The following is a 25,197-nucleotide window of genomic DNA, read 5'->3' as shown; positions in this document are numbered from 1 at the left end:
GGCGCGGCGGGGCCAGACCGGGGCCGGGCCGGGGCCGGGGCGGCGGCGGGAGCGGGAGCGGCGGCGGCAGCGGGCGGCTCGGCGGCAGCGGGAGCCCGGCGTCCGACGGGAGGGGAGAGGCGGGGCAGCTGCTGGCAGCGGGCACCGGGCGGGGGGGCGGCGGCGGGGCCCCGGGCAGGGGCGGGGGGCCCCGAGCAGGGCGCAGCGGCGTGGGGGGGTGGGGGGGCCGTCGGCGGGGGCGCGGGGAGGGTTCCCCGGGGGCGGCCACCGTCAGCGGGCTCCCGGAGGGGAGCGGCGGGCGGCGCCGTCGGGGCCGCCGTCGGCGGGCGCGGCGATGGGCAGCGTGCGGGGGCCCCGCGGGGCCGCGCTGCGGGCGCTGGTGTCGCTGGCCGCCGGGCTGCTGGCGTGCGGTGGGGCCAGCGAGTACGACTACGTGAGCTACCAGTCCGACCTGGGCCCCTACCCGGGCGGGCGCTTCTATGCCAAACCCCACCAGTGCGTGGCCATCCCCGCCGACCTGCGGCTCTGCCACAGCGTGGGCTACGACAAGATGGTGCTGCCCAACCTGCTGGACCACGAGACCATGGCTGAGGTGAAGCACCAGGCGAGCAGCTGGGTGCCGCTGCTCAACAAGAACTGCCACATGGGCACCCAGGTCTTCCTCTGTTCCCTCTTTGCCCCTGTCTGCCTGGACCGGCCCGTCTACCCGTGCCGCTGGCTCTGCGAGGCCGTTCGTGACTCCTGCGAGCCCGTCATGCAGTTCTTTGGCTTCTTCTGGCCCGAGATGCTCAAGTGCGACCAGTTTCCTCAGGATGACGTCTGCATTGCCATGACGGCTCCCAACGCCACCGAGGTCTCCAGGCCCAAAGGTAAGGCACGACCGGTGCTGCAGCCCTGCTCCTGGTGCTGATGGGGCAGGCGTTAGCCCAGGAGAGGCCGTATGGGACCGAAGGGGGTCTTGTGGCAGGAGGAGGCTCACCTGAACTCCGCTTCTTGGCAGCAGTCCTCCTCCAGTCTCCAGGCGCTCCGCGAGCGCTGCTGTCCCGAGGAAGGCAGGACACCCTGCCAGCTCCTCGCCTCTATCCCGGAGCTGAGCCCGGGGGCAGATGGTGCCGGGGTACGGCGGGTACATGGCTGCTCTGATCCCCGCGCAGGGCCCTGACGGACCAGGGCTCCGACCCGCCATCCTCCAGGTGGATGCTGCACCACCCTGGCAGCAGTTCCTCTCCCAAGCCCAACTCCTGCGGGGCCGTTCTTGGCAGCAATAGAGGACGTGGTCCCCCGTGGCAGAAAGCGCTGCCTGACCAGAGTAAATAGTGACAGTAATCCTGGCGGGGTACCCCGCTTCCCAAGCATTCCTGGGGCGAGGGGCTGGGCGGTCGGTGGCTGTGTGCTGGCTAGGGGCAAGGGACTGATCAAGGAACGGCTGGGGAAAGCGGACGTGGGTCCTGTGTATTGCCATTACTTGTGGCAGGTCTGTTTGGTGTCCGACTGGCTTGTTTGAGTTGCAATAAGTTGTTGCTGAAAACTTTGCAAATAAATAAATATCCTTGTGTCGCTTTGGCATTCTGCATCAGAGCGCTTCGAAAGGCTGGCAGGAGGAATATTTGTAGAGGGAGAAGGCAGAGGGCTATAAAAGAGCGCAATGCTTTCCTGTGTCCGGAGCTTCATTGAAAAGGATGGGCACTCCCCGTTTCACGGGGGGATAGCGCAGGCACTTGGAAGGAGCTCAGGGATGGGGGAGTCGTGCGTGGGGCTGAGCAATTGCCATGGCTTCTGTGCTGTGTCCGGAGCTCATCTGGAGGGAAGGGTCACCCTTTGCAGCGGCCGCTTGCGTGCGGTTACCTTTACAGACAAAGGCTTTCCGTCGTGCGCGGCTGGGAGCCCTTGCGGGGGATGTGCAGTGTTATCCTGCTCATCCCAGCGGGACTCGTACGTCAGGGAGCCCTTCAGTTAAGGGGCAGGAAGGGAGTGCATCCCGCAGCGGAGGGGTGACACCCTGGAGATGTCCCCAGGAGCCTGTGTGGGGGCACGGAGAAGGAAGCGGAGAGCGATGGCTTGAGTGGGACGGGGCAGTTGCTGCAGGCAGGCAGGCTGCCCGGGGCAGGCAGGGAGGGACGCCAGAGCTTGGCACCCACTGGAGCTGTACGGGGAAACTCTGCCGCGTCTCGGCAGTGGCATCCAGAGGCAGGCGGGGTGAGAAGCGTGTACCCGTGCGGGGGGTTGAGGTTTGGCTGCTCTCGCTCCCAGGGATGCAGCCTCTCCCCCTGCGGCGCTGATGGCAGCACAGCCACGCTGGCTTCCTTGCCGTGGCTTGCACTTATTGATGCGATTGCTGGAGGAAGCTCTTTGTTTTCCAGGAAGGCTCTAAAATCATCTGTCCTGTGTGAACCTAGACCCTTGGTCAAGACTGCAGTTGTGTCCCGTGTTGCAGGTACAAAGGTTGCTTTTATTCCCTGGGGACTTGCATCCAAGCATGCTCCTGGGGCAGCTGGGTCTGAACTTCTGAGTGGCTTGCTGTAGAGCTGCCCCTTCCCAGGTCTGAAACAGAGTTGGACCTGTTTGCAGGTCATTCATTTTAGAGACTTAAGTGACCCAAGACCTGGGAACAGTCTTCTAGGTGAGCAGCGCCTTCTAAGTTTTCCCTTACGTCGTTTAGCAACTAACTTTCCGGTTGCCTTTCAGACCTATCTGGACAGCAGCGCTGGGTGGGACATTCCTGCTTTCTTTTGGTGCCGCTGACGTGCCCACCAGCACGGTATTTGGGCACCATGCTGTTGTTCGCAGGCATCACTAAAGTGACTTTATTACATGGAATTATGTCAGCTCAGGTTTGAGTCCTTTGTGGATCTGTTGCTGGTCCTGTTTGGCGTGCAGAGAGGCCTCGTTCTTCACAAGCTTTGGGGTGTATTAACTTGTTCTTTGAGTGAACTGTGAATTGGAGCTGGGTGAGTGTTTAAAGGAAGTATTGCAGCCACTCGGATAAACCACTGCCTGCTAAATGGCTTTGCAAAACTTAGGTCTCGAGCACTTTTAAATTAGCAATTTGGTCGCAGGGATATTTACAGAAAAAGCAAGTCTTTAAAAGTGTTGTGCAAATGTGAACTCTCTTCAGCATTTGATGGAAAAATATAGGCAGCCATCTTCACGTTCCCTGGCTGCTTGAGAGTGTTTCAAGAGAAACCCTTGCGTGTACTGCAGCTGAGCCCCCGCAGCTCCAGTCGTGTCAGGTCGAGCTCACTGTGCCCATCGCACCGGCTGGGGCACTTCTCTGTGAGGGGACAAGCAACCTTGCTAGGAAACGCTTCTTCAAGGTGAGAAGACCAGGTCCCCCGGCAGTCTGCTGGATGGGACCTGCTGCCCTTCGGCGTGCCAGCTTTCGTGGCGTTAACGCTGGTTTGCAACAGAGGGACCTGGCGTGCGTTCTCCTACAAATAACCTTCGGTTGGCGAAGCTCCGTGTGCCACATACACCGTGCGTTGGGACGCTCTCGTCCCAAAGAGCTTAGAGTAGAGTGAACGGAGCAAACGTAAAGTTAATTGCAACCGCTGCTGTAACGTAAACCAACACAGCCGGGTCTCCGGCGCTGGTGCTCCTGCTCCCGCGCTCTGCAGAAGATCCGTGAGCGGTTTGCAGTGACGGCAGGGGCCGGACCTGGCGAGGTGCCCGGCACTTTGTCTGCTGGCACTGCCACCTCCCGCAGACAAGGGGTGCATCTGGGTGAGCACGCTCGTGCCACTGCGGTTCAACCCTCGTCCCTGAGCGTGCCGGCTCCTTTCCTCCGTCCGGGGCTCTGCTGCAGGAGACCCTGTCCGCAGTTTTGTTTTGTGTGTGTTTTCTGTGAGCGCCGGCTCCTGGAGCCCCTTCGGTCTCGGGCGCTGGGGTATGTTTCCTGTTGATTCAAAGAGGGTCAGAACCCAGCAGTGTCCCCCCTTTTTCTCTGGGCACTAATAAGAACGAGCCCTTTCAGTATTTTTCCCCATTAACACCTCAAAATTGGAATTTGTTTCTGCCTCTCAAAGAGCTGACCTGCTGAATTCCTTTCTCCTTAAGCACGAGGTGGTAAAGCCTGCAGGCCCACAGGATGCGTCAGGGGAGTTGCAGATTAATATAGCATTACACATTCCTTCTCCTGCCCCTGGAGTAAGCTGGCTCTAAAGCCAGGCATTAGAAAATGGTCAGCAGGGGAAAAAAAGCGAGCTGGAAGCAGGCTAAGGTTGTGCTTGGAGCAGAGCTGTCAGCTGCAGAAGATGGGCCCCCCCAGCGAAGTGCAGCAGGCAAGGAGGCGGATGGCTGTGCCCGATACCACCAGCTGCGGTGGGGTGCCGTGGGGTGCAGCCCGGCGGGGCACGTGCAGCGTGGCTGCCTCTGGGCCGCTGCAGTGAGCACTGCCTGGGGCGGGAGGACCTGGAATTGCGGCCGGGCTTCGTGTTGACCCCTTCAGCCTGGGATCGCACGGGAAAGGGAGGACGATGGTCACGGTGCCACAAGGGTGGGAGGGCAGGCAGTTTGAGGATAGGTGTGGCTCCACGGAACAGCAGTTTTCGGGGGGCACAGAGCTGTGCGCAAGCTGGTTGGGCCCTGGTCGTGTTCCCAACCTTGGCGTGATGGGGTGTCCCACGGGAGAGGAGCATTTCCCTTCCCCTCAGCACGGGACAGTGTCCCCTGGCAGCCCTGCAGCCACGTCCGTGCTGCGATGGGGCTGGAGGATGGTCCTCGCACATGGAGCCGCCCGGCACGCAGCTGGGGTGAGCACCGGGTGCCCGCTGCCACTCACCAGGCCACGGGGGTCCTCCTGGCACGGGGTGGCATGCCAGGGACTTTGCCCCGGTGCAGGGATGCGGCAGCCTGGCAGCAGGATGTGCGCGCGGGTGAGGCTGATGCTCGTGCTGCGTTGGACGGCTGGCAGCGCTCCCCCTGCCCGCGGCGTCAGCGGAGATGCAGGGAAGTGTCTTCTCCATGGCGAGAGGAGCGTTGGCAGGATGCGTTGGCAGCGTGGCTGGCAGACCTGCGTTCTGTTGCCGGTGGGAAGGGGGGGGGGGCGGATGTGCTGCCCCACGGATGGGGCTGCCCAGGGCGACCGCAGCGGCTCCAGCCCACGCAGGATGGCTGCTGGCTCTGGGCCCTCGCCATAGCGAGGTGGGGGACCCTGCTGGGCGGGGGTCCCTGCCAGTCTGGCTGTGCCAGAGCATTCCCAGGGGCTGCCGTAGCACAGCAAAAACAAAGCCTGTGTTTTCACCAGGGAACAATGAGTCTTATTTTCCATTTTTGGGGTTTTCTTAATTTGGTTGCCTGGAAAGCTCGTAGCGTGGACGCAGAGGTGGCTTTCGCATTGTTTGTGTGGCCCGTGTAGGCTCGGCCGGTCTCCTAGCGTGCACTTTGGCTTCTGAGGCACAGCAAAGTGCTTTGCACGCGGGGATGTGCGGAGATGAGGTAACGCGTGGCAGGTACTCCCTCTCGTTCCCGAGGGTGGTCCCCAGCACAGTAACTAACTCTTGGCACTGCAGCAGAGACAGACTGCTGGGGCTGTCACCCTTCCGCGAGCATCCCCTCTCCCTCATCATGAGCTCATTAAATGTGCAGCCTGGATGGAAATATTCTGACTGCTGATTTTAAAAATAAAGCGTTGGGGACATCATCGTGTCCCCAAAGGCTGGCTTCTGCCTGCGTCACTCTAAGATGATAAAAGTGGCACTTGCACATTAAAGTTTTGGAAGTTTCCCAGGTGGTGGGCTGCTCTCACAGGTACCCAGGTACCAGGAGTGGGACTATTGAATCAGCCGTTGGGTGCTGCAAAGGTTGCCTTGTGACTTGCACATCGGGGCAATTGGAAGGCCAGTTGCTCTGCGTGTGTGATTAATAGATGTGGTGCACGACCCCGGGAATTAGCATTTGGCACAGAACAGATTCGGGGTGGGGAGAGGGGAAGAACAAGCCACAGAAAACCGATGTCTCACCTGAAACCCCATGGGGCATCTGTGACTGAGGAGACTCAGCTCTGTGGTCGGCGTGGGTCGTGGCCATGCCTCCCTCGCCAGCCATTCTGTCTCTGCAGCCCTCTTGCTGGGAGACCTCTCTGGTTTTTTCTGTCCAGCAACACTGCGGGTCTTGCTGGCCTGGCTGCAGGCTGGAAGGGGGTGAGAGCTCCGTCTGCACGCAGGGACCGGCAGATGTTTTGCTGCAGCGCCATTCCTGAGAATAACTCCCTTGTGTGGGAAAGAGCCCTCCGTTCTGCTGGACCGGGAACAGAAGCAGCATCTCCCAGCTCAATAAATTCATCTGCCAGTAGCGCAAATCTGCGTCTGTGCTGCTGGGTGGTCTCTGCTCCGGCTGGAGACGGGAACCTGGAAACAGATTTTTTTATTCTCTGTGTGAAGTGAGCTTTCCTTCCAGGATGGATCCTGATGAAATGTTCTGGGCTGGCATTTCCCAAGAGGACGATGTCGGCCGCCACCAGCGGCTGGCGAGCAGAGCCGACTCTCCTCCGCCAGAGCCGCGAGGCTGCCCCATGGGGTGTAACCGGGCTGAAAACAAAAAGAGAAGTTGTCCGCTCTCAGGGTCATGCTGGAGGGGCTTCTGGAGGGAAGCAGTGCGCGCGAGAGGTGCGCAGGTCCGGCACCAGCCTGGGGGCAGGCAGCGAGGCCAGGGGCTTGCCGTGTGATGCCTGGGCAGCCTGCGGGGTGGTCCCCGGCACCGAGGGGGAACCTGTGCTGAGCTGGGCTGTGCCAGTCCTGAACGCCCCCCCTGCCTGGCTCCGGGGTGGCTCCTGGCTGGGGCAGCCCCTCGGCACGTGAGCCGTCCCTGGGCACCGTCCCTCTGCCGTGCCGGGGTTTGGGCACTGCGTGCCCGCCTTGGCGTGCCATGGGGAGGGGAACGTGGGTGGGCTGTGGGCCCGCGATGAGCAGCTCCCCTCAGCTGAGTGCCTGGCCCTGAAAACCCCTCTGCTAGCCAGCGCTGGCCTCCCGTTCTTGGCAGCTGCCTGCCCCTGCCTGTGCCTGGCCTCGGGGCCGCTGGCAGCGCTGGAGCGGGGCTGGCAGGAGGCTGCCCGTGGCCATCGCTGCCCTGTGAGCTGCTGCACGGCTCCTGACCCCCGGCAGGGTGTCATCCCACGGGGCTGGGACCTGGGACCCCGTGGCAGGGCGCCTGGTGACGTGCCCCCCTTTGAGGGCAGTGATCTGACAGCACGGCTCTGCGGTGGTTCTTGAGCTGGCTCCTCACCACCTCTTCTCTCCTCTTGCCAGGAACGACCGTGTGTCCCCCTTGCGACAACGAGATGAAGTCGGAGGCCATCGTGGAGCACCTGTGTGCCAGCGAGTTTGGTAAGAAGGAGTGCTGGGGGCACAGGGGGGCTTCCCTGGGGGGCACAGGGCAGCGTGGCTCCTGCGGGCTGGATCCTGGGCCACGGTGTTTCCCTGCCCGCTCTGAGAGCAGTGTGGCCAGCGGTGTGGCCGGTGTGGCCACGTTGCCTGCGGGCAGCCGTGGTCCTTCCCAGAGGCGAGCGTGCCTCTAGATGTCAGTGTCGGCGCATGGAGGCGGGCGGCAGGATGGGACTGGACGTGTGTCCGGGATGCGTCCGGCTCCTGCAGCCAAGCGCTCTTGGGGACCGGGACGGCAGGGACCGGGACGGCAGGGTCCTGGCAGCAGTGCTTGCGCTCCTGCATCGCACCGGCTGCGGTGCTGCAGCGGTGCTGAGCATCTCTCCTGCCCTACCTGTCGAAACGTCCCGCGGGACGAGGCCCCCCAAGCGCGGCATCACCCGCCAAAGCAGCAGACTGCAGGGCCCCGCTGCTGCCGTCAGACCCAGCTGCAAGTAGAGAACCAGATGGCGTTGGTCTGGAGGCTGGGGCAGGAGTGGCAATGCCTGCTCCTTACTGAACTCGGTGGGGTTTGTAACTTAACCCCGGTGTTCCCGTGCTCTTGCGTGCTTGCGGGAACGATACGTAGGATGGACCCTTATTCTGCTTGCAATCGTGAAGGAGCAAGTCAGCTTCCTCTCTCCCCCCGGGTTGCTTGTTCTGTTGGGTTTCTTTTTAGCAAAATGATGCTGCTCTTGTCAAGTTTAGGTGTAAAAAAACCAAAGCCAGTCCTTGTCTAGCTAGGGCCAAGCAGTGAGCTTAAAAAATTCAGAGCTACTTGAAAGCTGTGTCCTAAATATATTATGACTGAGTGAGTGAGTCAGACAATCATACGTAAACAGAACTTAATTTAAAAAAAAAATATCGCAGGGAAAAATATTAGCTTTCTCAGATCAAACCCAGAATTAACTGGTTTTGACATCCTTGCTGGTGTATGTAACTTTCCCGGAAGGTTATTAAAGGCATATTGAACAAGGTGTGCATTCCTCGGGGATTAGCACTTGAATGTGCCCTGTGCCAGAGCGCGCTATGCAAACCCAAACCTGCTCTGCGTGTTGGTGTATTATCCTTTCTGCTGGAAATGAATTCCCAACTCTCCTGCAGATTTGGTATGCCAAAAGTCCTAAGTTCAGCACAGACTTTTTCTAACAGGGAAAAGCATCAACAGGAACACCCATGTAATAGTTTCCCAGGAACGTGCATACTTCGAGCTGGGCTGGGTAACAGACACACGAATTCGGTGCCGCAGCCTGGCTGGGGAGCGGGATGCGTTGTTCACCCGACGTTTGGGCTGAGCGCTCGGAGGTGGGTGACCTGGAGCACTCTGAGCTCTGTCCCGGGCAGACATGAGATGAGAGATGAATAGGAGCTGCCCCTGCCCCACTGAATCTATGGGGAGAGACTTGAGGGAGCTTCCCAGCCGGCAGGGAGGGAGCGAGTGGCCGCTGGGACCAGCGTGCCTGGCTCGGGTAGGGGCTCAGCGCTTGGGTTTGTGGCGGTGCAGAGGCATCACCCCCCGGTCCAGGGGCTCTGGGCTTGGGGACCTCTATCCCGGAGGAGGAGTGAGGGGTGCTGGCCGGCTGGCAGCAGCGGCTCCGTTGTCGGTGGGTCACTGCGATACCTGTCACCTCCCCGGAGGTGCACGAGGAGCAAACCGAGGTGTTGTCCCGCTGGTGGGCAAGCGCTGGGAAGGGAAATACAAGTTCAACCGCATGCTTGTCATCAGCCTCTGCCGCTAAATACCCTCCCCGTGCTCTGGGACAGTTACACAACGGGGAGCAGGGGCCAAACCAGAAATATTCACGGCCTCGGCGGAGCGGCTTGAGACACTGACTTGCCCACAGAGTAAGCTGGTTATTGGGAAATTTTGTGGTGACAGCGTCCAGAGGATGGAAATATTTCTTGGCAGGCGGCTCCCTGCGTAGGGCTGCGGCAAGTGGCCAGATAGAGCGTTACCGCACACCGCGAGCAGCAGAGGAGCAGCAAGCAGAGGAGACCTCAGCCCCCGTGCCTACCCCTAATCAAGCCAAAAAGGCTGGGAAGGTTTTTGCAGAAGCCTTTCTCCTGCTGTGGTTGGCGGTGGTGGGGATGGGTCCCTGTTCCCAGGCTGGCTATGCTGGCTCCCAGCACGGAGGGAGAGAAACAGGAGCCAGCTCTGCAGGCTTGGCTGGCTGGAGGAGCTCTGCTCTGCCAGAGGGGCCCAAGGTGGCCATCTGTGCCGTGCCGGGAGCTCGGCGGTGTCACCGAGTGCCGTGTGCCCACGTCTGGGTGACAGCAGCTCACGCGAACGCACGCAGCTGGATTTGAACCGGCTCACGGGAGCTCTTGGGATTGCTTTGGTTGTAACGTCAGGTATCGTAACCGCACCGGCGCACCCACCTGCCTCACCCGGGTCACCGTGTTTCTCCAGCTTTGTATGAAGTCGTTTGTTTTCTCTGCCAAAGCAGAGTCTGATGGTTTTTTCTGACAATTGCAAGGAATTTGGGATCATTCTTTGTTCTGTGGATCCGCACAGCTCCAACACATAACTACTTTTTTTAAACATATCAGAGCTCTTGCTAATGCTGAGTTTGCTCCCATTCCTCCTCCTTCCCACTTTTTTTTGTCTCAGAAAGAGGTTTTTCATTTGAAAATGAGATGACCTCCCTACCGTAGAGAAGTCCAAAGGCAGCTGAGCGGGACACAGCTGGTGTCTGCTGCGTGTGGACCATCACTCTGCCTTCACAACGGAAAGTTGGTCGTGTCTTGGATATTCCTCTGCTACCTTGGTCCTCCCTGTCACCAGACTCTGTTGCGGTGGGAAGGTCATTGCGTGGGTTTTCGGTGGTGTAGGTGTCATGCAGCTGCATTTGGTGTTTTCTTCCTTCTGTCACTGTTTCTCCTCCCCATCCAGGAGGGTCCTGGGTGCACGTAGTGCTGCCTCCAGATGTGCCCAGTCTGTAGCCAGCCGGGGAGCGGGAGCAAGGGAAGAGACGTGATGCAGGTCTTACCTGTGCCCTGCGAGGGAGGGCAGTGCAGGGTGCTCCTGGGGATGTCCCAGCTGTGGAGAGGAGCCGGCAGAGGAGATAGCGACCTCAGGAAGTTTTCTCAAAGCACAGCGTACGGCCCTTGGATCTTTGTTTAGTCTTGGGGGGTTGCTGTCATGGGGTGATTTCTCAAGGAGAGCTGTTTATCTGACACTAAAATAAACTCCCAGCCCTTCAGACTGAGCTTTCTCATGCACATCCACCAAGGTAAACACTGGCAGCTGACAGGTTACAGATCCTCATCAAAGCCAGACACGTACAATAAATGTTTAAACTAATGTGTGCCGCACAGGGCAGCTGTTGGTGGGTCCCGCGCTGGTTCCCGCAGTACCGTTACTGCGGGTTTCGCTTACACCCCAGCGGCTCCTTAGCCAGGACCTGAGGAACGCTTTGCCCACCACCGATGTGCGGCCGTGCCCAGGTGGGAGGTGGCTGTGTAACAGCCCTGGGAGCGATGTCGGTCTCGAGGACAGTTAAGGAGGAGAGCCGTGTCCAGTTGTGAACACAGGAGGACTGTAAAGAAAAGGGACCTTTCTTCCCTGACCTAGGAGAGGGCCTTGGATAAGATGCTGGGGCTCGGAGGGGTGCCAGGAAACTGCCAGTCTCAGGGGCCAGCAGGACTCTGGGTTCGCAGCGGTGAACGTGGGGTCCTGGATGCTGGTTTGAGGCAGCTCCGCTCCTTGCTGGCTTGCCAGCAGCTTGGCAGCTCCCCCGAGAGCAGGGTGGCTCTGGGGTGGCAGCGTGTCTTGCCGTCCGCACGGCTCTGGCTGGGGTTTGCCACGCGATAGCCGCGTGGTGGGAGCGGCGTGCGTGCTCCCGTACCCCCGTCAAAGCGTTCGGCACTGTGTGCCTGCTGCCGTGAGGGGACCCGGGTCAGCACTGCCAGAGGCGCTGGGACATTAGCTTCTCCTTTCTTTATTTCAGCAGCATGCAGAAGCTGCCTTCTCTCTTCTCCACCTTGGCTCTCTCCTTGGAAGCACCAGCCAAGTGCCCCCAGGATTTTTAACCAAGCATCTCTGTGTGCAGCTCCCAGCATCGCACCTGGTTTGCTGCTCAGTTCTTTGCCGTAGCAGCAGTCCCCCGTCCCTGCGGTATGCAGCAAGGTCCTGTCGCGCCTCTGGCTGGGTGTGAGTGCTGCTCCACATCTGCCCGCCTGGGTGCCAAGGCTGGGGGCAGGCAGCAGAAGCATCGCCCGTGGCTTGGGGGAGCGCAGAGCAGAAGGTGTCAGCTCGGGGGGGGGGCGGAGGGGCTGCACCAGGTATGCGTGGGCTAATTGCAGTTTAGGTTTTGGTGCAGCTCTGGTGTGCTGGGGGCAGCGATGGATGTGAGATGGGGTGTGAGATCGCCCTCCTGTCCCCCCCGCAGCCACCTCCCCCAGCCTCCCTGGGCTGCAGCCAAGGGTTTGTTTCGTGCTCCTCGTGCAGGCTGGGCTGGCTCTGGAGTTCATTCCTCTCTCTGTTTCTCTTGGTGATTTTATTTATTGTTTCTGCCCTTTCGCTGGGGTCTGAGGGGATCCGGCTGAACGGGCTCTTGCTGCACTGGAGACTGCAGTACAATCAATACACGCTGTTTATTTTTCCCCGTGACTGACAGCTCCTTGCCTGCAACCTTCTCCTGTTACAGCCCTAATGTGTCTTCTGGCAGGTTTCCTCCTTCTGAGTGATTTCTAAAGGAAGGAGCAATGAGGCTGAAGGAACAGCAGAGCTTTCCCTTCTCTCACGTTCCCTTCCCTGCCCCTGAGGTGCCGGAGTGGGGCCCCTGCCCGTGCAGGCAGGAGAACGGCGGAGACGGCGTTCCGGTCCCAGGCTCCTGCGTGCAGAAGAAGAGGGGTTGGAGGTGCCTGTGGGGCACGGTCGTGGTGGGTGCGTGGTGGTGGACGGTGAGCGGGGTGCAGGGGCTCGTGCGTCTCAGCCTGCGGCCGCCCCTGGTCCTTGGAGACGCGGAGGGGATGCCTGAGCCCCGGTGCTGGTGTCGGGGAAGGAGGGTGCTTTGCTCTCAGGCGGCGCTAACGCGGTGCTCCCAGTTTGCCCGGGAGACTGGGCTTCCTCTTTCCCCGCGCCGGGGGTGGGACTGGAAAGCGGGAGCTGTGGGGACATCGATAAGAATTGTTTCAAGTGATGAAACGTGAGTTGTGCTTTGTCAGGCTGGACCCCAACCAGCTCTGCGGGGCCTTTGCTGCTTTTGGAGCTGCTGCTGCCAAGAGTAATTTCACTCCGAGTGAGCAAACACTTTCATATACCCTGTTTCATATTAGCAGAAATTAAAAAAAAAAGACATTTTTATATCTCTAGCACTCCCTGCTCTCGCTGCGTTCGAGATAGCGGAGCTATGCTCCCATCTGATCTGAGCCGTTTGTAGTTGGGGCCGGGTTCGTGGCTTGGCCCAACGGGGGTGCATCACGCCGGGCTGTGGTCTGACCCTCTGCTAATGGGAGCTGCGGCTGGCGATGGGGCAGCCGCGCATCCAGAGTCACCGCTGTCCCTCTCGCGTGTCCTCCCTGGGCATCCTGGAGTCGGAGCAGTCCAGAAGGAAGTGCAAGGTGGCTTGGTGCCACAGGAGAGGAGGACATTGGAGGGGATGAAGCTGCCCGTGCTGGCCTTCTCTTCCCGACTCTGATGGTTGCTGGTGGCGTGGTCCTGCTGGATGATGCCTTGGGAGAAGGAAGGGCTGGTTGATCATAGAATGATAGAATGATTTGGGTTGGAAGGCACCTCACAGCCCATCCAGTTCCACCCCCCTGCCATGGGCAGGGACACCCTCCACTAGCCCAGGTTGCCCAAAGCCCCATCCAACCTGGCCTTGAACACTGCCAGGGAGCCAGGGGCAGCCACAGCTTCTCTGGGCAACCTCTGCCAGGGCCTCAGCACCCTCACAGGGAAGAATTTCTTCCTAATATCTAATCTAAATCGACCCTCCTTTAGCTTAAACTCATTCCCCCTTGTCCTGTCACTACACTCCCTGACAAACAGTCCCTCTCCATCTTTCCTGTAGCCCCTTCAGGGACTGGTCAGCCACAATTAGATCTCCCCGGAGCCTTCTCTTCCCCAGGCTGAACCACCCCAACTCTCTCAGCCTGTCTCCATAGCAGAGGTGCTCCAGCCCTCGCATCATCTCTGTGGCCTCCTCTGGACTTGCTCCAACAGCTCCATGTCCTTCTTGTGCTGGGGACCCCCGAGCTGGACGCAGCACTGCAGGGGGGTCTCCCCAGAGCAGAGTAGAGGGGCAGAATCCCCTCCCTCGACCTGCTGGTCATGCTGCTGCTGGGGATGCAGCCCAGGACACGGTTGGCTTTCTGGGCTACCAGCACACATTGCTGGGTCATGTTGAGCTTCTCGTCCCCCAAAACCCCCCAAGTCCTTCTCCTCATCCATTCTCTGCCCAGCCTGGAGTTGTGCTTGGGATTGCCCTGACCCACGTGCAGGACCTTGCCCTTGGCCTTGCTGAACTTCATGCAGTTCGCACGGTCCCACCTCTCCAGCCTGTCCAGGTCCCTCTGGATGGCATCCCTTCCCTCCAGCGTGTCAACCACACCACACAGCTCGGTGTCGTGGTGTTTGATGCTTGATGCCATGGTGTTGCATCGGGAGCAAGGGCGCTGGGGGAAAGCCGGTCGTAGCTGCCAGCTGGTGCATGCAGGCTCTTTGCAGGAGTCTCCGCAGTGTTCAAGGGTGGTGCAGGGTAACTCTAATTCTTGTGCTGGCAGCTTGACGTGGCAGCGGGCAGGGTCTGGTGAGAGGGTCCATGCCTGTGCTTTTGGCACCGGCTCTCTCGGCCATGGCAAAGCTGATGAGTGGCTTGTGCCTCGGCAGACGTCATCCTCTCGACGCTGGGGCTGAGCAAGGGCAAGCGTGGGTTTAGTGCCCTGGGAGGATTTCTGCTGGTGTAAACACAACAGGGCTGAGAGTTGGAGTCCCAAATTCAATCTTGAAATCTGCCTTTGTTGTGTTTTGTTTTTTCCCTCCCGGCCTAAGTAATGTTTTCGCTTCTGTATTTTCTGGGAAGAGCCTTTGAAGTGGGCAGCTGGACACTGGCTTGCGCTAGAGGTCTCCTGCCACGACTCGCCCGCGAGAATGTACCGGCAGCGTTCACGGGGAGGATGTTTTTGGACCACGTACGGCACGAAAGTAAAATCTCTCCCTGTGCCGTGCAGGAGTCCCCCTCTGCCCTGAGCACCGGCAGCCGCACGGCCCCAGGGCACGCTCTCTGCCAGAGGGGAGCGGAGAGGAGAGCCTCTCACTTGGCCAGCCGTCCCTGTCCCCGTTCCTGCGAGCAGGGATGTCCCAGAGGGGTGTGCAGCATCCCTGGGGATGCTTCTCACCTCCCACCCTGGCACCTAGGGGCTGCAGCCCTGGCACCGTGCTGCGCCGGATCCGGCACCGTGCCTCGGCAGTGCTGGCGATGTCGCAAGCGGAGCTGAGACAATGCCTGGCTGGAAAGGGCTTTCCTGGTTTTATGGGTGGTCCTGGCTGCAGCCGGCCACCAGCGCTGCTGGGGCTGCCGGGAACGGGGCTCCTCTGCCATCGCCTCTCGTGGTGTGGCTGGGGGGTCTGCTGCGGGTCCAGTCAAGAGCTCCTGTTCGCAGGAAAGTTCGTGGTCTCTCCGCAGCCCCGAGGCTGTCGATGAGTGTTCACAGCAGAGGGAGCGAGGGCCTTTCCGTGTGAGCGTGTCAGCCAGCATCTTCAGGAACACGGTGGATGCTTCAATTAACAGGAGCTTGGGTGAAAGTGGAAGGTGTTGTGTTAGGTGAGGAGATGTGACTGCAGTTTAGTGAGGGAGCGCAGGTTTGCTAAGAGGTTGTGCTGGAACGTGTGTGTATCATGTGCGAGCGAAGGAGAAGACGGGCTTGTGGCTGGTGTGCTTCCTCTGTGGGGATGCAGAGCCACTGCAGCATGCAGGGTGGTGTGGGTCGACGCCGCAGCCGACGCCGCAGCCGACGCTGGGGCAGTCCCGTGGCCGCGGTACAGGCAGGCTGCACACACTCATGCTGTGAATAACCCTCCAGGTCTCTTCCTGGGGTCAGCTCCCTCCTGGCAGCGACAGCTAAAGATTTAGTCTGTGCGAGCAAGCGCGTCCTGGGGTCTCAGAGGCAATTTCGGCTCTTCTCCTGCTTGGCGCGGAGATGGATTTGGTGCAGCGCAGAGGGGAGCAGAAAGGCCAGGGCTCCCAGGGAGGAAGCTGTTTGCTTTGGCAGCTCAGTCAGATCCCGGAGCCAAGACTCAATCCGTCCCGCTCGAGCCTTTCCCCTGCTGCAGCAGCAGCGAGTCGCACGATGGTTCCCCCCTGCCAAATCCTTTATGTTTTAGGAAAGCCACAAGCCAAGGGGCTGCCTCCCGCTGCGCGGTGGTGTGCTCGGAGCTGGGTGTGCAGCCGGAACGAACGTGCCCTCAGGCACCGCTTTTGTGACGGGCGTGGAAAATGCCAGAGCTGCGTGTCGGTGGCCGGCCCCGGCTGCTGTGAAACGTGCCTTTCGTGCGCGGGAGTCTCGCCCGGAAAGCGGGTCTGAGCTGAAGGACCGCGGTCTGAGTAGGGGAGCAAGGGGGGACTGGGGAGCCAGGTCACTGGTGGCAGAAGGGTGAAAAGGGAGCAGTGATTATAATAACGCCTTTTTATTTTTGTTGTTTCGTTCGTGTGACTGCTTAGCCCGCAGCAAAGCAGCTCAAAGTCAGCAGTCCTTGAACCAGGCTGCATTCTACCCGGGCAGCGCTGCAAACTCCCTCCATTGGGATGACAAGAAGGGCATCATCGCTGGGAAGAGCAGAGTCCTACACAAACTATTTGCACCCCAGGTCACCCTCCTGGGCGTTACGTGATCTCGGCTCTGCGCGCTGCTTTGCACGAGTGAAGGTTTGCGTGAGTTTTGAGTTCACGTCTGGATTTATGGTTCACCTGGGCAGCTCCCATGCTCCCTGCACCTGCGTTGCTGGCTTGCGAACAGATAACTGCTGCTGGGCAGGGAAGGGAGCGGCTGTGAGCGCAGGATCGCCAGACCCTCTCTGTCTTCCGTAGACTGTGATACTTCGAGTAGAACAGCACCTCGACTAGCTGCCAGGTTGTTTTCTTCCTCTAGCAATGAGGATCTAAACTTGCAGCGATCACAGCAAAGCGATTTGCAAACAAGCCATTTTGAAAAAAATCTTTTATTACTAGTATTATACCGTTCCTCCTGCGCTGGCAAGCGCTGTGCTTAGTGCAAGAGTTCAAACTCAGAGTGGGTAAAGAAACTGAGGTTCACATTGAGGGATGCTGCTGCCCAGTTAATGTCACAGAGCTTAGAGCTTCCCGAAAACTACTTGCTTCATTTTCCAGATTTGTTGCAAATTGATCTCGTTCAGTGTCTTTAGCTCCTTAAAGCTTGCGTCTCTTTAGTTCCTTAAACATCCTGAATTTGGAAAACAGATGGAACGAAAATTTCACTTAAGTTTCCAGTCCTGGATTACTTTCCTGTACAGTAACAGTATAACGCGACAGGGCTCTTGGCACACGCAGCAGGCGTTTTTGGCACACGGGCGGATAAATACCATTAACTGCTGTCGCCAGCGCAGTGGCTGGGAGCGTGAGGGTAATACAGAGAGTCTGCTGCCTTCTCAGGATTGTCATCGTGCTGTCCTCCTGCCATTCGTATCTGGAACGGTGAGCAGAGGTGCCGTCCAGAAAGCAACGTGTGTTCGTTGCTACAAGTTCCAGCCGAGCAAGGCTTCAAGGAACGATGCTGTGGGGACCCGTCTCCCTGCCAGAGCCGGAGGCTTCTGCATGCCGTGTGCTGCACGCGCTCTGAGAGGCAAATGGGAAGGGACAGCAGACGATTAATCACCTATCCGAGCACTATTTATCTGCAGCTCCGAAGTAAACTCCCAAATGATGGAAATATGTTAGTAATTTTTGGCCATATGTGCTTTTCCCCAAAAACGAGGCAGAGCCAAATGGCACAGAAGCGATACTTTAATGTACAACACATTTTCATCATTTTTCCCATGTATACTAAATTCTTTTTCATGGTCAAGGCAAAGGAACATTTTTATGCTATTTTTTTTTTTTTTTAATTCGGGTTGCGATTAACTTGGGGAAAATGCTCCAAAGAGGAAAATATTTTCCGTGGAAGTTGTGGTGGATTAACTCCCCTTCTCCTGGGGAAGGGTGCAGGCGTGCGGCCGCTCCGGTGACCCTGCCTTCCGCGTGCGGGACCCCTAGACACGGCTGTTTGCCGGGGGCTTCACTGCTTGAATGCTTGGAAACTTGTTTCGCAGGCACCTGGGAGCCAGGGGTGACTGCAAACAAATGCTTGAGAAGCCAAATTGACCTTTTAAATGGCCCTTACAAGGGTCTCTCCGTGCTTTTAGAGCAGGGAAATCACCTTGTTTGCTCAGCTAACCTTTTGCTAGCAAAGAGGGTATCGCCGGCTGAACAAGTCTCCCTCTCAAATATAAAGTGCCCAGCGAGCTTTGCTGGGGCGAAGGGAAACAGAGACGTCAGTGTTTTACCTCGATGCTCTCCCGGGCGCGAGGCTTGGCTCCGCTTCAGGCGCAAGTGTTTTCGGGTCGCCGTCAGCGGGCCAAGTCGTTGCTGGGGGGGGAGCAGGGGGACGCGGGAGCGGAGCGGGTCGGTGGGCGTCTGCAGCTGGGCAGGGCGCTGCACGTCCTGCGGCGGGGGCACCAGTGTCCCCCCCCCAGCCCAGCCTCGCTTAGCAAAGGCTTCATGCCGGCGAAGGCTGCTCAGGAGTCGTCTTGTTTTTCCCCTCTCTCTGGCTTGTTTTTCAGCTCTTAAGATGACCATAAAGGAAGTGAAGAAGGAGAACGGGGACAAGATGATCGTCCCGCGGAAGAGGAAGGCGCTGAAGCTGGGGCCCATCCGGAAGAAGAACCTGAAGAAGCTGGTGCTGTTCCTGAAGAACGGGGCCGACTGTCCCTGCCATCAGCTCGACAACCTCGGCCACTACTTCCTCATCATGGGCCGCCAGGTGAAGACCCAGTACCTGCTGACAGCCATCTACAAGTGGGACAAGAAGAACAAAGAGTTCAAGAAGTTCATGAAGAAGATGAAGTCTCCCGACTGCCCGACGTTTCCATCCGTCTTCAAGTGATGCGGTGGGCGGCGGGAGAGCCGCCACCTGGACCTCGCGCAGCCCGGCACGGCGGCTCGATCTCGCTCCTCTGCAGCGGGGATGGTGGAGCCGAGCCCTCCTGCTCCTCCCACGTGCTCCTCGGAGCTTCCCTCACTGACCCCAGCCCTCCCACCTCCCCGCTGCTGGCATTTTCCTGATCGCCCGGGTGTGCGAGTGTGACGCGCGTGCACCAAATGGTCGCTGGGGTCACACGCGATTTATGTCCGCAGTATCCAAAGACCTGTTGCTGTACAGATACGTGCATTCATTTAAATAGCAGCTGTCAGGTAAAGAGGGCAAGCGGAGGGGTGTGAAGTTGTGTCAAGAGATTACACGATTGCAGAAAGGACCCTTGTCACCGCGTTCCTCCCGGCCGCAGGATCGCCCTAAATTAATTCCTGTTTGAACCAGAGCCGGCCAATTAGAAAAACATCCCACCCTCACGAGTAGCGGAGACCCCGTTACAACCTCTCCTCCCAACAGCTGACTGCCCTCGCTGTAAAGAATCCCATCATAGTCTAAACCTGCTTAGTTTAAGCCTTAGCCCTGGGGTTCTGGCGATACCTTGATCGGCCGGATCAGGCAGCCCTCCCTTGCCAGCATCTCACCGGGATGCCTGCCCGGCCTCTGCCGCGCCGTGCCACGCCGTGCCAGCTGAGCCCCTCGAGCCTGGCACCGTGCTGCTCCTTCTCCATCCAGCCTTGGGGTCCCTCGTGGCCCTGCCTGGTTCGGTGGTGCGGCAGTCCCACCGCGGTGGCGGGAGGCGGGGGGCTGCCTCCACCCCGGCCTCGTGCAGACCCCTGGCCGCAACAGCGTTCGGCTGAGCGTCCCCCAGCCTCCTGCCTCCCGCGGCGGAGTTCCCGCGCACGCCTGGCCGGTGCTGCTTGAGCCCAGACGCGTAATTCAATTTTAGCCACGTGCGAATGCGTCCCGTTTTCTGGGCAGCCTGGGACTCCCCGTTGGGGGGAGAGCTCGCGGCCAGCTCCTCCGGCTTGTGTCACTCCCTAACTTTACCAGTGATATTTTTATAGTTTCTTCAGGCTGCTGGCAAAATACCAGATTGCAGAAGGCTGAGAACTGGTCCCTGTGGAGTGCCGCGGGAAATGCATCGTCTCCGTCTTTCCCTCTTTGCAGTTGCTGTGGGACCTATCAGTTTCTGGGGTTTTTTTGTCTGTTTGATGTGTGACAACTTGGCTTTGTCTCATTCTGGGGTTTTTTGGGTTTTTTTTCCCTTAATCAAAATGTCATGTTAGTGTGAGGCCAAATAGTTTATGAAACACAAAGAATATTGCATCCAAATGATTGCATTTATTGACCAAGCTGAAATTTGTTATTCTGTTAATTGGACAGGTTCTCTCTTCCATAGACCTGTATTGCTCCACATTAATTATACTATCCTGCTTCCATTCAGTGATCTCATCAATCATGCTTACTCCAAGAGAACAAATATCTTGCGATCGGAGATAATTCTGATGTATTGCAGTTAAGTGAAATAACGAATCCTCATTTTTGAAGTTTAAACCAACCCCACTCAAAGCTGGTAAATTAATTATTCTTTATCTCGGGAGTGCTGTTTATTCCCCGTGCGGGGACAGAGCTGCGGACTTGATCGTAGAAGATTTCCGTGAAGAAGCCAAGCACGCTGAGGAATGATGTTTCACCGCTAACAGAGATGGATTTAGGACGTGAACTCTGTAGAAAGTCCCACTAGGTTGTCTTAGACCACCGTTTGTAGTAGCGTTGTTCCTTTGATGCACAATTAATCCTTGTAGATAATGTGCTTTATCAGCGAATTAAAGAAATAAATAAACCATAGGCTTTAACATCAGAGGTTGCTGAGGTGAAACGATGGGGAAGGCTGGCGAATCCAGCCTTGTCAGAAACAGGTCGTGGCCCAGAGTCGGGGCGCGTTGAGCTGAACGGCCGGTTGTCTCGGAGCACCTGCAGCGACAGCACCCGGCGAAGCCCTGCGGGGACGGGGCAGGGACCCTCCACCCCCACCGGCTTTCCTTCCGCAGCCGGGCGGCAACACGGACGAGGAATTGGTTTCGCGTGAGAGAGATGCTTAAACGTTTAATTGGGCTGGGGTTTTCATGCCGTCACCCAGGCTGCTGGTGGGTGTCCCGGCCACCTCTAGAAACCCGCTGTGTAATGGGCTGTCGATTTACTATTTTAAAAATACATATTTCAGCAGGAAGCATCAAATCAAAGAGCAAACCGGTTCACATGTGCTTAGAGACGCTTTCAGCCCTTGGCAGCCTTTGCTGCTCAGAAAGCCCGCTTTCCACCGGTGGATCTTGAGCCTGAAAGCCTGGATCCCGAGGCGGGTGAACGATGGGGCTGTTCTCCTTTGCTCCGGTACCGCGCGTGAAACGATGCGCGTGAGTTTGGTGATGCCGCTGGTGCTTTTTGCTGCACAGGTAGTTCAGAAAAACTCGTAGCAAGAGAGTGCCCACGAGTGACGCGTTTTGCTCTTCGTGACCGCTCCGTGTGTCGCCCCACGGCCGTAGCCCAGCGGGGTGCGCGGGGACGCGAGGAGCGACGGCCCTGGACCGGGACGCGCGGCAGACGTCGTGCAAGGATTGGTGCAAATCCTTCAGGCTCAAGAAACCCCACGCCTCGGAGCTACCCATGGGAGGAACAAATTATCACTGTAATCACCTACTTAAAGCATAATATAATCGTATGTTACTAATTGCTCTATCAGTTACTTCAAACGCCCCTCCGACCCTGTACGTTTGTCCTTGAAAAGCCGACCAAGCTGAGCGGATTGGCGCGTTGTAGTTCAGACGTGATGTTTTGGACGTTTCCAAGTATCTGGGAAGGAATTTTACCCTTCTCTTACCAAACTGCTCTGGGATCTCTGTGATCCCGCGTGGATCCGGCTGACCGGTTGTCACTCCGCTTCCCTCGTGCTCTCTTGGTATGTGGGGGCTTTTGATAAAAATAACAGCGCTAAAAGAAATGTGTTTGATGTAACATCACCTTGTAAGCAGTTACGGTATCTTTACATTTTGTTTTAATGTTATTTTAGGTAGCTAATGTAGAAAAATGCGGCAGATGACAGGGGACTGTGTTTTTGTTTGGAAGTTTTGAGAAAAAATGTAAAAGACCAATGAAAACCAGCACTGTAGAGAATAATCTCTGGGCAGCGAACAAAAGCGTGAGGCTTTTCGTTACTGTAGCTGGCGTGATTTTTTTATTTCTCTGAATATTCTTATACCTGTTAAAGGCTGACGGATGTAACGATTAGCAGTATGAAGGCTAACGCAGCTCTTAAACTAGAAATCTGGTGTGGAAGCACATGCTAAATGTCTGGAAATAGGAGCTTTTTCCCCGTGCTGTCGCTTCAGGGGTTGCACTGAGAAGGTTTGGCGGGCGATGCTGTGAAATCGCCACCTCACGGAAAGGTGAACGTGGAATCGGTAGGAGAGAGGTACCGAAAAACCCACGCCGGCACCGGGGGGAGACCCTGCGTGCGCCGATGGAGGAAAGGAGCGTCTGGTGTTTGCGGCGCGCGTCACCCGGCCCCGGTGAACGCTCCCTCTGCGGGGGCATGGCCGTGCGCTGGCAAAGCAGCAGCAGATCCGTTTCCAAGAGAAGAAGCTTGAAGAGAAAATAGCCAGCAAGTTTCACACCCCCCCCCGGAATACATCTCCGTCTCCTTCAGGAACTGTTAATTAGTTAATAGCTATGGATACCTTGAGAGCGACGGATAACGTGGGTATCTGCCCAGCGATGCACACTGGCGTGCCTCCGTGGATGGTCACGAGTGAGCCCCAGGCCCTGCCGCCTGCGACCCTCGAGCCCCCGCCATGGCCACGACGCGCTTTAGTCTGCACCCCCGAGGGCACCGGAGACCCCCAGCACCAGTGGGTTTAATTCAGACAAACTTGACTCTGTCAGCTTCCACTTCTCTGATGCGTGTAAAAGCTCAGACGCTGTGAAAATGTTCAGTGCTCTTGTTCTTTAACCAACAAATTTCGGCAGCGTTTTCATGTTACATTATTTTAGCAGTTGTTGATGTTACGACTTACATTTATTTTTAAGTCTAATATCGGTTCTTTTTTTTTTTTAATGCTTTTTCTTCCATGTATCGGTATTCACTTAACTAAAATCGCTGAGTTAATGAATTACAATATGATCCCCCCCCCCCAACCCCTCCTTTTTATAAAGAGATGCTGTTTTCTAACCTGCCTTGGTGCCTTCGCGGGTTGCTGCAGAGTGCGTGGTTTGAGGGTGTGCTGGGCTGAGCCAGACCCCAGGAGGCTGTCGGGGTCCCTCCGGCTGCACGTGCTGCCCGTTTGCAGCAGTGATGCGATGCTCTGGCCGTGACACCGGTGTTAGGTGAGATCGAGACCGTTGGTCCTGTTCAGGGAAATCCCCGTGCGAGTTTTTTGGCGTGTTCTGCTCGGTATAATATGATTTACACAAGGAAACCTCTGGCCGTTCAGCCGTTCTCGTTATTGTCCTGTTCTCTTTGGCTTCATGTCAGTGAAGAGTGTTGGGGCTTCACTCTGCCCGTGCTGCAGTTTCAGTTTATTGAAGGAAGACTGCCGTAGCTTTTCAATAATAGGATGTTGGGGCAGAATCGGGCGGTTCTTGAGTTCACAAGAGTCCATAGACCCAGTGGGGATGGGCAGTGCCTGTGGGTACCCTCCCTATCCGCAGACAAGAGGTGACGCTGCCTCAGCCTCCCACGGTCCTGAGCCCACAAGAGCACCCTGCCGTACGCCGGTACGTCCCTACAGCCGTAACTTTCTGGACATGGGGAAGGGAGGATGCTTTTCACGGGCCAAGCCTCAAACTCCCCAGTGATCCGTCCTTGCTGCGGGAGCCGAGACCCAGAGACTTTGTCTTGCAGCGCAGCCTGCAGCTCATCAGGCTTCTGAGGAGGTTTTGGGGGATGCGAGAGGCGCGCGGGGTGGGTTGCGCAGGGCTGGGATCAAGGGGAGCCCCGCAGTTAAGAACTGTGTTATTGCACGGAGAGTCGGCACGTGCCGCCTTTCAGCACGTCGCCGCGCAGAGCGCGGGATCGTGGCGCGGTGGGGTTGCGGCGAGCTGGGTAGTTGCAGTGGAGCAGCCAAGAAGGGAGGAAGGCGCTGGGGTGAGCGGTGGGGAGGGACCGGGGCTGCTGAGCAGCACAGCGGGACGCGGGCTGCCGTCGGCGGGAGGCAGGTTCCCACGTCGCCCAGGGTCCGGGCCGTGCACAGCTTAGGGAAGGGGGAGCTGTGCATCCTCGCCCAACGGCCGTCGTTCAGCCCGGGTGGTGAGTGAAGGACAGCTGCCTTCCTAAACGCTTTGGGGCTTGTCGGTTTGCTTTGCTTTTTGGGAAAGCACGTGGCTCCCGGGCTTCGGGGGGAGCAGGAGCATCGTGCAGGAGGAGCTGAAGGGAGGCAGGCAGGGGCAGGAGGGCAGCGAGGGCACGGGGAACAGCCCTGCTTCCCCCAACACACCCAGTCTGTACGGACGCGCTGGCGGGTATCGGGAATGAAAGGGGCAGAGGGGCTGTTCCGTGCTTGGCAGAGCTCTGCGCTGATTTAAGGGCTTCGCTTACCTCATTTACCTCGGAGACGGGAGGAGAACAGCTCAAGCTACTTGCAAACTATTTCTTGAAGGGCAAATAGTCGAAATAAAATCGCGATGGGGCCCTGGTGAGGAGTGCTGCTGTTGTGTAAGTGCCTCAGTGCAGGCACGAGCACGTGAGCAGGGCGAGACGACCGTGCTGTCTGTGGGAGCCTCTTGCGTGAGCACAACGCCTGTGACAGCAGAGCCGCTTGCTTTTCTCACAGCGTATTTTGATGAAAAAATCTGTACTTGATTGTTTTACTTTGTTTTAAACTTGTGGTTGATATAAACACATTATGGCTTCTGTTTTCTCTCTTCCATGATTGGAACAAGAAACCCCTCAATAAAATGCCTTTTTTCTTTGAAAGTTGTTTTTATTATTGCCTTTTCTGTCTCAGTTGCGTTCCTCATTCCATGCGGCGCTGACATCCCAGGGCCCCAGTGCATTGTCTCCTTGTGAGACACAGCATCTCGCCGCTGCTGCCTAGCGAGGGATGATGCAAAAGTTTCAATCTTAGATCCACAACGTTGGAGACAGAAAAGTCTACTGTCACATTACTCCTGCTGGGTTACAGTATTTTATCGATATAGTTCTTCCCCACTGAATATCCCTGTTGTACGCCGGCTAGTGAGGCTCATTTTAGCTCACACCGACGCAAATAAAGGAAAGGCGCGAACCCCTCGCAGCAAACCGCGTTATCTGCAGGAATTGCCTTCCTGTTAACGTCCTAGAAAAAAGTTTGCCGTTGCTGTGGCTGGTTGCAAGGAGAGCAGGAACCTCCCGCCCTCTTCGGCCAGCCAGTCCTGCCTTCGGCTCTCAGGTTATTTTGATCAAAGCAATTTACTGACTCATCAGGTGAGGAATGGCCAAGTGGTGTGAACGTGGTTGTGTTGGGTTTGCGTGGCAAGGTTTTGGTAGTGGGGGGGGCGGGCTAGAGGGGTGGCTTCTGTGAGAAGCTGCTGGAAGCTTCTCCTGGGTCTGATAGAGCCAATGCCAGCCGGCTCCAAGACGGACCCGCCGCTGGCCAAGGCCGAGCCCATCAGAGTTCTATGTGATAACATACTTAAGAAAGGAAAAAACCAACTTAGGGAGAACTTTTGCAGCCGGAGAGAGGAGTGAGAAGATGTAAGAAACTCTGCAGACACCAAG

The 25,197-nt window shown here is 57.6% G+C and overlaps 1 protein-coding gene across 1 annotated transcript; it reads left to right on the top strand.

The window, feature by feature from the left end:
• Positions 1 to 243: 243 nt before the first annotated feature.
• SFRP1 (secreted frizzled related protein 1) lies at positions 244 to 24,414 on the top strand. Its single transcript, XM_054804755.1, has 3 exons — positions 244 to 869; positions 7,242 to 7,319; positions 18,136 to 24,414. The coding sequence occupies exons 1-3, from the start codon at positions 335 to 337 to the stop codon at positions 18,456 to 18,458; spliced, it is 936 nt and encodes a 311-aa protein (XP_054660730.1). The 5' UTR covers positions 244 to 334; the 3' UTR covers positions 18,459 to 24,414.
• The last annotated feature ends 783 nt before the right edge of the window (positions 24,415 to 25,197 follow it).

This window comes from Grus americana, chromosome 26 (assembly GCF_028858705.1).
Source record: "Grus americana isolate bGruAme1 chromosome 26, bGruAme1.mat, whole genome shotgun sequence".
Lineage (NCBI taxonomy): Eukaryota > Metazoa > Chordata > Aves > Gruiformes > Gruidae > Grus > Grus americana.
This window is presented reverse-complemented; position numbering and strand designations above follow the sequence as displayed.

Excerpts from the sequence above, each read along its gene's own strand:
- SFRP1 (XM_054804755.1), top strand. The coding sequence starts at position 335 with ATGGGCAGCGTGCGGGGGCCCCGCGGGGCCGCGCTGCGGGCGCTGGTG. Across the intron at positions 870-7,241 it reads CGAGGTCTCCAGGCCCAAAG|GAACGACCGTGTGTCCCCCT; the intron begins GTAAGGCACGAC and ends TCCTCTTGCCAG. Across the intron at positions 7,320-18,135 it reads CCTGTGTGCCAGCGAGTTTG|CTCTTAAGATGACCATAAAG; the intron begins GTAAGAAGGAGT and ends CTTGTTTTTCAG.